This window comes from Dryobates pubescens, chromosome 12 (assembly GCF_014839835.1).
Source record: "Dryobates pubescens isolate bDryPub1 chromosome 12, bDryPub1.pri, whole genome shotgun sequence".
NCBI classification, from domain to species: domain Eukaryota; kingdom Metazoa; phylum Chordata; class Aves; order Piciformes; family Picidae; genus Dryobates; species Dryobates pubescens.
Genome location: NC_071623.1, coordinates 17,630,335 through 17,642,736, shown reverse-complemented (window position 1 = coordinate 17,642,736; position 12,402 = coordinate 17,630,335). Strand labels below are relative to the sequence as shown.

The window sequence follows — 12,402 nt, the reverse complement described above, 5'->3', positions numbered from 1 at the left end:
GCTGGGGACATCATATCCTCAGAGAGTAACCGAGGGTTTTTTTAACTCCTTTCAGACTTTTACAGACTTTTTTTCATCCTTTGCCCATGGAATAATAATCAGCCTTCACAGGCTGTAAGAGTCAGTGCTGATGGAAAAGGTTTTGACATTTTTTGCTAAGGAAATATTTTTCTCATAATTCTGATGAGTCCAGCTTTAACCTCCTCTGTACTGAGTTTAGTCACGTTGGTTTGGGGCTGCTCAAGAACAGTCTCCAGAAACTATTTGGTAGTATTTTTTTACAACCATCTGGAAGATAAGGGGAACAGTTATAAAAATATCAGTGAGTGACTTCAGACAGGTCATGAAGACAGAGATAAATATAGTTAGCAAATTAGTACACAAAGATTTCTTTTCTAACTCTACTAGTACCTCTACTGTCAGCTTGTGCAAAGATTCTGCATAACAAGAGGGCTCACTGCCTGGTCCTCCCTTATGAGCAGGACAGAGACAATATGAATTAGAAAGAACGAGGGCACTTGCTGGCAATTCTGCCAATATTCTCCTCTCCATCTTGTGTCCTGCCTCACCCCCAGCTGGATTATATGTTTCTAATACAGAATCCTCACAAGAGTTTAAATCAATAAAAGATGAAAAATCTTTGCTTGTCACTGTTTTGGACTCCCTGTTTTTTCTGCCAGTGATAGAAGGTGGTATTTTTCCTGCCAAAGCAGAGCTGATATTTCCTTTTTACAGTGGCTGTGTTACAGCTATGCTGAGCTGATTATTGCAGTCAGCTTTTGTGCCTCTAGAAACAGCAGATGTTTTGCACTTTTGAGCAGGTCTCCTTCAAAGACTCTGATTTTTCATTGACCTCTTCAATTACTGTGAAAAGAAAGCAAATATTCAGGATATGCAGTGATTGAACGCAGAATGTGGTTTTGGCTGCATGACCTGAATACATCTATGTGTTCATTACTACTTGTGTAAAATTGGCCTCTTAAAAATTACACACAAATTGAGGGATAATGAGTCCTTCCCCAGAGATTAAGTGTGCCATATGCTGAATCACAGTCTGGGACAGACTGGCAAGAATGAGTGATGTTCTCTGCCAGGCACAAGCTGCTGGTTTTATTTATCATTTATCTGTGTGGGGCATAAAAATCCCATATTGTCAAAAGAAGTTTCCAGCCTGAGGAGCTAAATAAAGTATTTGGACATTGGTCACTTCCTCTTCATTATTTAGCCCACTCTTCTTAAACAGACTTAGAGCTACTTACATGAGGAATGAGCAACTTTATTTCACAGTCCTGGTTGAAGTTGCTGTTCAGACTGTGCAATAAATACTAACTTAGGATACTGTCTAGAAGTGTCTTCCATTGAACCCAGTGAGGAGCTTCAGTGCTTAAACCTTTTTCTTCCTTTCCTTCTCTTTCCCTTCCTTGTATTTATTTTTTTAAGTGTTACTAGCCTGATGATTTGAGTTGCTATTATTAAAATAATTCAAGTTTTGAAGTGGCTCCAGTAATTCAAAGGATAAATATTTATGATGGTGATGGAGGGACTTATGCCATATCAGAGGTCCCTAGATGTTTCCCCTGTCTTCTAGATAATGCTTCATCAAGTTGCAGTGTTTCCTGTCAATCCTCTATCTACCCTGTACAAATATTTTTGATGCTGCATGCTGACTTCTGAAATTATGCTAAATGTCCTGGCTCAGGTGCCCAGATTGTTCTCTAGTGTCTTCTGCTAAGTGAACTACCTCAAAAGCAGAGCTTACTTAGACTTATGTGTAAAGGAGCAGGATTTAATTTGCCCAGCATTTGATTTTTATTTATTTTCTTCTTGGAAGTAATTGAAAAGTTTTCATCTTTGTTGTAACTACTGGAAATGGAATGGCCTGCCATTCTATCCTTACTAATTAGCCTACTGACAAACATGACACTTAGTTCTTCACAAGAGCTAGAAGAAAGAAGGGAGTATGTAGAATACATCCATACCTAGTGAAAGTGCAGAGCTTGGTAAGCTTCTCCTTGAGGAGATAAAAGTGAAAATAGCTGCATCTCATCCTTTTTCTGGATTGGAAAAGAAGTATTCAGGAGTATTTATGCTGGAATTATCTTTTTCTGTGTACAGCTGTGAGATATAAGTTTCCAGTTCTATTCTGAGAGCTCACTTCAGTGCGGCGGATAGATAAAAATAACAAGATGTCCTCATGGCTAGACAGGGATGGCTCGTTCTTGTTGAGGGATAACTTGCTCCACAAGTATTCTTAGCAGCCAGTGGAATTATTAAAGTAAAATCCTCCCTGGTGCTAGAAAAGAACTTGGAATTCACAACTTCAGTAATATTGGTAAACTTGAGGGGTTTATCATTTGTGAATTCCAATGCTCAAATGAAACGTGCAAAAATGATGAAGTAAAGCACTTGGTATCCAAAATTCAATGGGAAAGATGGCCTGTATTTAACCTGCTGAATAAGATGATGTTGCAGAATCTGAAAATTTGGCTTAATATATGTGCAGAAGAAAAATAATGCATGCTTTTGTACACAAATGTGTGTATTGTCAGTTTCAATTAGAGCACATTTATGTGGTGGGATTAGGGAAGACTGGCAATTGTTTTGTTCCATTAAACCATACTCTAATGCATGGGGTTGGCAGTTTGAAATTGTGCCACAACAGAACAGAAACTTCATTCTGTAATGGAGTGTTACGCTCTCAGATATAAACAACCAGGCTTGTTTCACCTGATACTCTGTATATACTCTGCTTATGTATTCTGTGTATCCAAATCAAGAGGTTGGTTAAGCTGTAGCTTTCTGTGATAAAACATGTCTTTATTTTTTGAAAAGTTTTGACATTATGTGCTTCCTTGATACGTGGTGTTGATGCATTGTTCCCTTTGTTTCTCATATGGTGGTGCTGGGGAAAATGGCAGGATCCAGAAATGCAGCATTTGCTTCTTGACAGTGAAAATTGCAGCATGTTGCTGAACTCCAGCGCTGTGGTGACTGGGGAAGGTAGACATGGGACATCAGCTATCAGCTTCCTTGGGGCTTTGCGAATACCTGTGAGTGCCTCTGCTGTTCTTGCCTCTTCCTCTGAGAGTTAAGTTTCACCACAGACTTCATAGTCCCATGAAGTTCTAGATGGAGTGGTAGATGATTGGTTTGAAATTAGAGAAGAGTAGATTTAGAATCATAGAATCAATAAGGTTGGAAAAGACCTCAAGAGATCATCAAGTCCAACCTGTCACCCAACACCTCACGACTAATTAAACCGTGGCTTCAAGTGCCACATTCAGAATGGAAGAAATGAGTAGGAAAATTGCTGCTGCTGCCACCTGGAATCTCTGTAACTCTGTGGTGTTTTTCCTGCATGGCTTTGGGAATGGTCACAGCCATACGTGAAGTACAGTCAGCTGTGTCTCTGTGCAGTCCATGCTGCAGTACTCCACACCACAGCTTTTAAGAAATGCAGTTTCAAACAAAAATGTATTGAAGGTGAAAGGAATGAAACTAGGTGAAGTGCAGGACCTGGCACTTGGCCTTGTTGAACCTCATACAATTAACCTTGGCCTATCAGTCTAACCTGTCTAGATCATGCTATAAAGCTTCCTTCCCCTCTAGCAGATTGACACAGCCACCCAGCTTGGTGTTGTCTACAAACTCACTGAGGGTGCACTCAATCCCCTCATCCAGATCACTGATGAAGATATTAAAGAGATCAGGCCCTAGTAGTGAACCCTGAGGAACACTGCTTGTGACCAGTTGCCAGCCATAGAAAACATTTTCAGAGAGTCATAGAATGATTGGGTTGGAAGGGACCTCCAAAGGTCATCTAGTCCAACCTCCCTGCAGTGAGCAGGGGCATCCTCAACTAGATCTAGTTGCTCAGAGACTTGTTGAGCCTGACCTTGAATATCACCAGGGCTGTGGCCTCAACCACCTCCCTGGGCAACCAGTTCCAGTGTTCCATCACCATCATGGTAAGGAACTTATTTGTAACATCCAATCTAAATCTGCTTTTCTCTAATTTAAAACAACTGCTCCTCATCCTTTTGCTACAGGCCTTCATAAACAGTCCTTCCCCAGCTTTCTTGTAGGCCCCCCTCAGGTACCGCAAGGCTGCTATCAGGTTTCCCCAGAGCCGCCTCTTCTCCAGGCTGAACAGCCCCAGCTCCCTCAGCCTGTCCTCATAGTGGAGGAGTTCCAGCCCCCTGACCATTTTCCTGGCCCTCCTCTGGACCCACTCCATCAGGTCCATGTCCTTCCTGTGTTCAGGGCTCCAGAACTGAATGCTGTACTCCAAGAGAGGTCTTACCAGAACAAAGTGTCAGAATCACCTCACTCAACCTCCTGGCCATGATTCTTTTGATGCGGCCCAGGATGTGATTGGATTTCCAGGCTGCAAGTGCACACTGTTGGCTGATGTCCAACTTCTCATCCACCAGCACCCACAAGTCTTTTTCTGCAGGGCTGCTCAATTTCATTATCCCCCAGCCTGTATTGATACCTAGGATTGCCCTGACCTAGGTGCAAGACTCTGCACTTTGCCTTATTGAACCTCATGAGAGTCTCCTCAGCCCAGGTGCCTCTGAATGGCATCCCATCCTTCAGTCTCACCAAGCTGAGTGGTGTGGTTGATATCATCAGCAGACTTGCTGATGCTGCACTCAATCCCACTGTCTGTATAGTTGATGAAGATATTGAACAGCACTGGTCCCAGTACAGACCCTTGAGGGACACCACTTGTCACCCATCTCCATTTGGACATCAAGCCATTGACCACTACCCTTTGTATGAGATGATCCAAACAATTCCTTATCTACTGGACAGTCCACCCATCAAATCCACATCTCTCCAGCTTAGAGAGAAGGATGTTGTGGGGGACACTGTCAAAGGCTTTACAAAAGTCCAGATAGATAGCATCTATTGGTCTTCCTTTGTCATGATGATATTTGACAGTAAATAGCAGCCTCTATCAAGATACTAACTTACTTTCTTTTTTTTCTCCCCTTTTTTTCCCCTCTCAGGGAGTCATAGAATTCTCCCTTTGTCTCCTGTTTGCGAAGCTGGTGAGCTACACTTTCCTCTTCTGGCTTCCCCTCTATATCACAAATGTAGGTAAGTATCACAATGCTGTGACTATAAAGTGTCTGGAAAGAAGAGCTTGAAATAAGAAAATAAACTTTACTGCTTCAGAAATAAGCTACCTCTGCTCCAGCAGCAGGAGAATTGTAACTCACCAACCAACACACTTCTCAGTTTTGTGAATTCAGGGCATTTTCTAAATGAACCCAAAAGAATCTGATTTATCTTCAACAATTTCAAGCATCTTTGCTTTGTGTTTGGCTCTTGCAAACCAATCAGAAAGGTATACTTTCTAATAATGTCTTGACATGATTGAAGTGGCTTATTTAAATTTATATCCAAAAAAAGAGAAAAATCTGAATGAGCTTCTTTATCTGTTCAGTACTGCTGGCTTGGTTTGTGCTGTCAGTGTAGAGAAAGGAGTTCAGCCTAGCCAGAGGAATCTCTGGTCTTGTGAGCCATGATATGGCCTTTAAACCCCCAACTAACAAAAAAAGCTATGCTGGACAGGTATGGCAGTAACAGCTAGCAGAGAGGGACAGGTTGAACACCCTACAGAAACAGGCAGAGCTGCAAATCCTACAGCTAGAGGCTGTTATGTGTGGACTCCAAATAACCAGTGCTTCTGCAGGACTGGGTACCTTGTAAGCAGCAGGCTTTTAATAATAAAATGTATTGATGCTTGCCACAGCACTGCCAGCTGTGCTGTGGCAGATGTTGGTGAGGTCATAGTATTACCACTGACCCCACTGGTTTAGCCCATGCTGCTCTTTCAGTTGTATCTCAGAGACTTTGGGAAAAAAGTACCAAAGGGGTTTAGCAGTTCAGCTCCTTTTTGAAACCTGAGGCTTAATGCAATAGGGCTGGGTAGCCCAACCTCATGGTGTGCTTTTGGAAATCTGAGCCCATAGCCTATCAGTAACTCCATTAGACTAAATGTAAACATCTGCAAACAGTGGAGTTCAGGAAATCAGTGACTCTTCTTAGTCCCCAGGAACAGCACAGTGCATGGTGATGACTACTACTGCTCATATTGATGGAGGCCTCAGGATGAGGCTCTGTAAGGGATTGAAATGTACACTAATCATGCTTGTAAAGAGCCTCACAAGCATCTGTTAACTGTTTCTGAATCAGTGGCTATTCACTCACGAGAATATTGTTAGTCCAGACTTTAACAGCTCTATTGCTTGGACTGTATTAGTAGTTAAAGTAGGAAACTACCCTGCCATTGGTATAATTTCATTCAGAAGACACTATGTCTGAGTACACAGTTGTGCTATGTTCTTAATTGTCATATACTGTGACAGCTTATGGCAGTTTATTCCTGTGAACAAACAGTTCTGCTGTAAGATGCTTTTATTCTAGCATGACAAGACTGTGTTGGGATTGCTACATTTTGTAGTCTGGAAATGAAACAAATGTTTTTCTTCTTTCACTTAGAGCACCTTGATGCCAAAAGAGCTGGAGACCTTTCTACACTGTTTGATGTGGGTGGAATCTTTGGTGAGTTTTATGGATAAATCATAGAATCACAGAATTGTTTTGGTTGGAAAAGACCTCTAAGATCATTGAGTCCATATTTTACCCTTAAGCAGACCAGCTCAGGAAAAGCAGCAGTAGAGGTGCTAGGTTGAAAGCTGTGTTGGTTGTTGAAGACCTAGCAAAATATCTTTAATTGAACCACTCACACAGCCAGTGATATCCAGAATCACAGAATGTCAGGGGCTGGAAGGGACCTCAAAAGACTATCTGGTCCAACCCCCTTGACAGAGCAGGATCACCTATACCAGATCACATAGGAACACTTCCAGGTGGGTTGTGAATATCTCCAGAGAGGGAGACTCCACAACCCCCCTGGGCAGCCTGTTCCAGTGTTCCATCAGTCTCACAGTGAAAAACTTTTTCCTCCTGTTTCCATGGAACTTCCTATGCCTCAACTTCCACCCATTGCCCCTTGTCCTGTAATTGGGCATCACTGAGCAGAGCCTGACTCCATCCTCTTGGCACTCACCCTCTACATATTTATAAACATGAATGAAGTCATCCCTTAGTCTGTTTTTCTCCAAGATAAAGAGCCCTCAGCTCCCTCAGTCTCTCCCCACAAGGGAGATGTTCCACTCCCCTAATCATCTCTGTGGCTCTGCGCTGGACTCTTTCCTTCTTAAATTGAGTGGCCCAGGACTGTGGCCTCCATACTCCAGATGTGGCCTCACTAGGGCAGAGTAGAGGGGGAGGAGAACCTCTCTCAACCTACTAGCCACACCCCTTCTAATATACCCCAGAATGCCATTAGCCTTCTTAGCACATTTCTGGCTCATAGTCAACCTCCCATCCAGTACATATTGTCCAGTACAGTTTGTAAGAGCCATATATAACAGAATCTTTTGGCTTCATCAGCTCTGGCCTGTAAGTTTTGGTCACACCACCTGTCAAAATCACAGAGTACATCTGTTTGGGAGAGACCTCAGAGATCATCCAGTCCAACCCTTGCACTTGGAGGGTCAATACTAAACCATGTCCCTACATGCCAGGTCCACATGCTACTTGAACACCCCTAGGGATGGTGGCTCCACCACTGCCCTGGGCAGACCATTCCAGTGTTTGATGCAACAATAAACTTGACTCTTGAGTGCTCTGTTCATGTCACACTGCAAGCAAGGGAAATGAACTATTGTAGATCTTGGGGCAAATGAAGTAGTTGTTTTTCTCTCCAGGTAATCACTAGAGGCTCTTCAATTTTTCTTACTTCTTGTGTCTGCCAATGACTGTACACAGAAGTACTAATTGGAGCATGTGTCTGGAGGGGGCATGGACATGGTTTAGTGTCGACCCTTCAGTGCTGGGTCAGACATTGGATGGGATGGTCCTTGGGGTCTCTCCCAACCAGATGTTTACTGTGATTTCTGTGAGTAGTTAAGAGACCAGTGAGTAGCTGGGCACAGCTGGATTCCAGAATGCCAGCAGTGGGGCACCTGATAAAAAGGTGTTTTCATTCACAAGCTGCAGAAGAATGATTTCTAAATATTTCTTCCATCTCTATTCCTCCCCCACCCATGTCATCTTGGATATTTGGTTAGAGTAAACACCGAGGAAGGGCAGCTGTCTGCTTCTGCTACCCTTGAAGTTAAAACCAGTTGGGTTAATAAGGATATTGGGAAGTGTGAATTATGTTGTCAACCCCACACTCTGTGCTGCTGTGTATAACTGCATTAGAAGTTGTATCATATTCTAATCTGGGTTGGGTTTCCTTAAGTGTAACTGATGTCTTCTGTGTAAAACATGCTGAGTGTTTTCCTCACACACCTATGTCTTGTTTCAGGTGGAATTTTGGCAGGCCTGATATCAGACAGGCTGGAGAAGAGAGCATCAACCTGTGGAATGATGTTATTGCTTGCAGCACCCACAGTAAGAGTTTGCACCTCTCTTACCACTGTGGCTGAGATGTGGCAGCATTGCTTGAGAAGCTCTGCAGACAGCATCTTCTAGTTCAGATAGAAAGAGTTTGGGCCAAGTTAAAAGCTGACACAAAAATTTGAGCATGTGAGCAAGCATGGACCTTAGGGCTGCCTTTACTAATTAAGCAAACAAGTTTAACATATTGCTTGGTACAGGATTATATAGAAAGTTTTATCACTCCTTCATACAATTTGGTATGTGATTCTTAGCCAGAATTTTGGCCACTCAAAGGTGAAAATTTTTGTGCTGTAGCTTCTGGGCCAGTTGGGCATCTTTGATTCTTTTGTGAGCAGTATTCTGTGCTGTGTCAGAGCTGGCAACCTGAGACTTTAAAATTGACTGGTCTTGTAACACAGCCCTTTCTTCTGAAAGGACATACTGAGGAATAGGAGAAACAGGACCCCTTGTCCCCCTTCTGTGGCAAATCAAACAGTCATTCTGCAGTGGTCTGAAAGGGTCTTGAAAAACCCAGAACTAGCTTTCACATAATGCCAACTAAGATATTTTGTAGTTAACATGGGGGAAATCAGGAACCTAGGGTTAGTCCATATGTTGATATTCAACATGCTTGGGTTTTTTTGTTTTTACAGCTGTACATGTTCTCTGCAGTCAGTAAAATGGGCCTTGAGGCCACTGTAGGTGAGTAGTTCTAAATTCTTTGTCTGGCTTTCTGTTAACTTTTAATTTACAATCCTTTGATGCTTTTTCTTTTTTCTTCTACATTTTCCCTGAGAGGAGGAAGTATGGAATCGAATTTCCTAGACTACTTCTTGCAGGCTTTTTACAGCATGAGGAAGGGGGGCTAGGAAATGTATAAAGGGTGGCATGAGAATAGTGCTTTAGTTAATCTAGCTAGTGTTCTTTCTGGAGCTTGTTGTGTCGGCACAGGCTTTATTATATTCCCTATGCCAAATGTCAGAGGTTGTTTAAATATTATTTGTAGTACTTTTGACAGCAGCATTAACCACTTGCTGCTTTCTATCTGTTATCTCAGAACAGAGCTTGAAATCTAAGAGCTGATAGCAGCATCTCACCACCCTAAAGACTTTGTTAAGTTTTAAGGCTCTCTGGTGCTTGATGCTGTAGAGGAGCAGAGAAGAGGTTTATGGGTGGATCCTGTGAGCGTGTCATGCTCTTCGGAGTCAGTTTTGCCAGATTTTTCTCCTTTCTCTGACCTACCAGGATCCACAAAAGCCCTGGGAAGTGCTTTTTTGACTCAGACCCATCTCCTGTTGTTTTTGATAATTCACATCCTGCAGTAAGCATTGAAGTTAAGATAGGAATGTATGTTGCTTTTTCTCAGTTCTGTAATGGACTCAAGGGAGCTGTTGTGGGTTAAGGACTCGCCTAACTGTCCTACCACAGAGAGGTCCTCCAGGAGTTCCAGAGGGGATGCAGGAAATTGTAATCTTTTGTTACTTCATTCCATCATGCCTACATCTACTCCTCTATTTAAATAGACATTACTGTCTTTTCTGCCCTTTTCCTCTCTCTCTCTTCTCCTGGATGGAGCTTATCTGTTTGGTATGTCAGGGGAGGGTTTCAGCCTTGAGCAGCCTGGTTTGCCAGGGAAAAGTGAATTTCTTCTGCACTGTTTGGGCCCAGAGGCATAGGGGGAAAGAGAAGTGGGAGGGAAATGGAGACCTGGAGTTTTGGCCTAATTGGGAGAGGTTTTGAAAAGTTGAAAGAAGTTGTTGTTAGTGAAGGTGGAAGGACTGTAATGGGTTGGGGCAGATCCCCTCCCCACCACACGGCTGAGACTGAAAGTGAATTTGGTTATTTTGTAATGTCTGTCTATAGGTGTGAATAGTACTTCCAGTTAAACTTCCAACTATTTCAAATCCCCTGTGAGAGCATTTATATGTTACTTCATTTGAGGGGTAAAATGTCATTTCTGTCTGCTCTTAAAACTAAGACAGGACAATCCCATGCAGGGCTACAGTCTGGGGTCAGAGTGGCTGGAAAGCAGCCTGGCAGAGAGGGACCTGGGGGTACTGGTTGATAGTAGGCTGAACATGAGCCAGCAGTGTGCCCAGGTGGCCAAGAAGGCCAATGGCATCCTGGCCTCTATCAGGAACAGTGTGGCCAGGAGGAGCAGGGAAGTCATTGTGCCCCTGTACTCAGCACTGGTTAGGCCACACCTTGAGTCCTGTGTCCAGTTCTGGGCCCCACAGTTTAGGAAAGATGTTGAGTTGCTGGAACATGTCCAGAGAAGGGCAACAAAGCTGGTGAGGGGTTTGGAACACAACCCCTATGAGGAGAGGCTGAGGGAGCTGGGGTTGCTTAGCCTGGAGAAGAGGAGGCTCAGGGGAGACCTTATTGCTATCTATAACTACCTGAAGGGAGGTTGTAGCCAGGTGGGGGTTGGTCTCTTCTCCCAGGCAACCAGCACCAGAAAAGAGGACACAGTCTCAGGCTGCTCCAGGGAAGGTTTAGGCTGCATGTTAGGAAGAAGTTCTTCACAGAAAGAGTTGATTGGCCATTGGAATGGGCTGCCCAGAGAGGTGGTGGAGTCACCATCACTGGAGGTGTTTATGAAGAGACTGGATGGGGTGCTTGGTGCCATGGTTTAGCTGATTAGATCGTGTTGGGTGATAGGTTGGACTTGATGATCTCAAAGGTCTTTTCCAACCTGGTCTATTCTATTCTATTCTATTCTATTCTATTCTATTCTATTCTATTCTATTCTATTCATTTGCACACCATGGGCTGTGGTGTCCCCTGTTGATATGGTTAACAGTCTTTCAGGCAACTCATGTTTTCCGTTCTTGTCTGCCGGCAATAGTGATGCTGCTTATCAGCGGTGCCCTGGTGAACGGCCCTTACGCACTGATCACCACTGCCGTCTCTGCCGACTTGGTGAGTTTGGGTTTTGCCGCAGTTGGTGACGGACTCAGAGACCTTTGCTGTTACTCTTTTTGTGCTTATATGCTGCTCCTGCTAAGCCACGCGCTATCCACGCACGTCTGATGGGGTAGAGCCCTCAGTTCACGCCCTCTGCTGCAAACCGTGGTTGGTCTTCAGCCACTGCGCACACTTCCCTTGTTAGCTGCTGAAGGTTAGCCAGCATCTCGTTCCTCACTGGAAATCCCCTCATAAGGCATCTGTGCTTATCTCAACTTTGTTTCATCAAGGTCGAGCTCCTCTGGGCTGAGGAAGCCTTTGCCTCCCACAGGGTTTCCTTCTGCTTTGCCCTCCACAGAGAGCCCTTTGACTTCTCCAAGATTGTCAGTGAAGGGGCTGTATTGTCTCAAAGCAAAGGGTAAGGAGCTGGATAGGCAGTGCTGAACTCAGCTATTGAGATTGGGTTTGAGTTTGCAGGGAGCTTTTAAATGATTCTTACCTATGAACAAGATAGACCAGGTCTTGCAGATAACAACCCAAAGTGAACGTGAGGGTTTCATGGAAAACAGATCTCAGTACCAGGTGCCTTTTCCCATTTTATACTTTGCATCATTAAATGAGGAGAGGAGCTGTACCTGTGTGAGAGATGAGCTGGAGAGTTAATTTCCATTGGTGTGTGAAGTTATACCTGGCACATAGCTTTACTTTTGTCCCTGCTACCCTCTGCCCTTTCTTGTAGTTACTCTGGTTACCAGCATTTCCAGGTGGATCAGGTCAGTCATATCACAAATGCCATGTAAAATCACTGACCCTGGTGTCTTTCATTGGGCAAGCTTTGTAAGGTTGCTTTCAAAGGTGTCAGTTCCTTAAGGCACCAAGCAGGAGGCAAAAGTCCTCTAATAACAAATGCTCTTAACATAGGAAAAGGGGCAGGACAGAAATCTGCAGATGTCCTCTGGAGTGGTCTGAAGGGACTGCTAGCTAGAAAGTAGGGTTTGACATCACAGGATCTCGATCTGGCCCTTGAGA

General features: G+C 43.8%; 1 protein-coding gene across 3 annotated transcripts in view; it reads left to right on the top strand.

Moving 5' to 3' along the window:
- The window catches only part of SLC37A1 (solute carrier family 37 member 1), a 35,853-nt gene that overhangs the window by 16,616 nt on the left and 6,835 nt on the right, over positions 1-12,402 (top strand). For all 3 annotated transcript variants that reach the window (XM_054165922.1, XM_054165923.1, XM_054165924.1), the window contains 6 exons: positions 2,919-3,050; positions 5,016-5,106; positions 6,514-6,576; positions 8,393-8,478; positions 9,120-9,168; positions 11,315-11,388. In XM_054165922.1, coding sequence (XP_054021897.1) covers positions 2,919-3,050; positions 5,016-5,106; positions 6,514-6,576; positions 8,393-8,478; positions 9,120-9,168; positions 11,315-11,388 — 495 coding nt within the window. The remainder of the gene's footprint in view (positions 1-2,918; positions 3,051-5,015; positions 5,107-6,513; positions 6,577-8,392; positions 8,479-9,119; positions 9,169-11,314; positions 11,389-12,402) is intronic.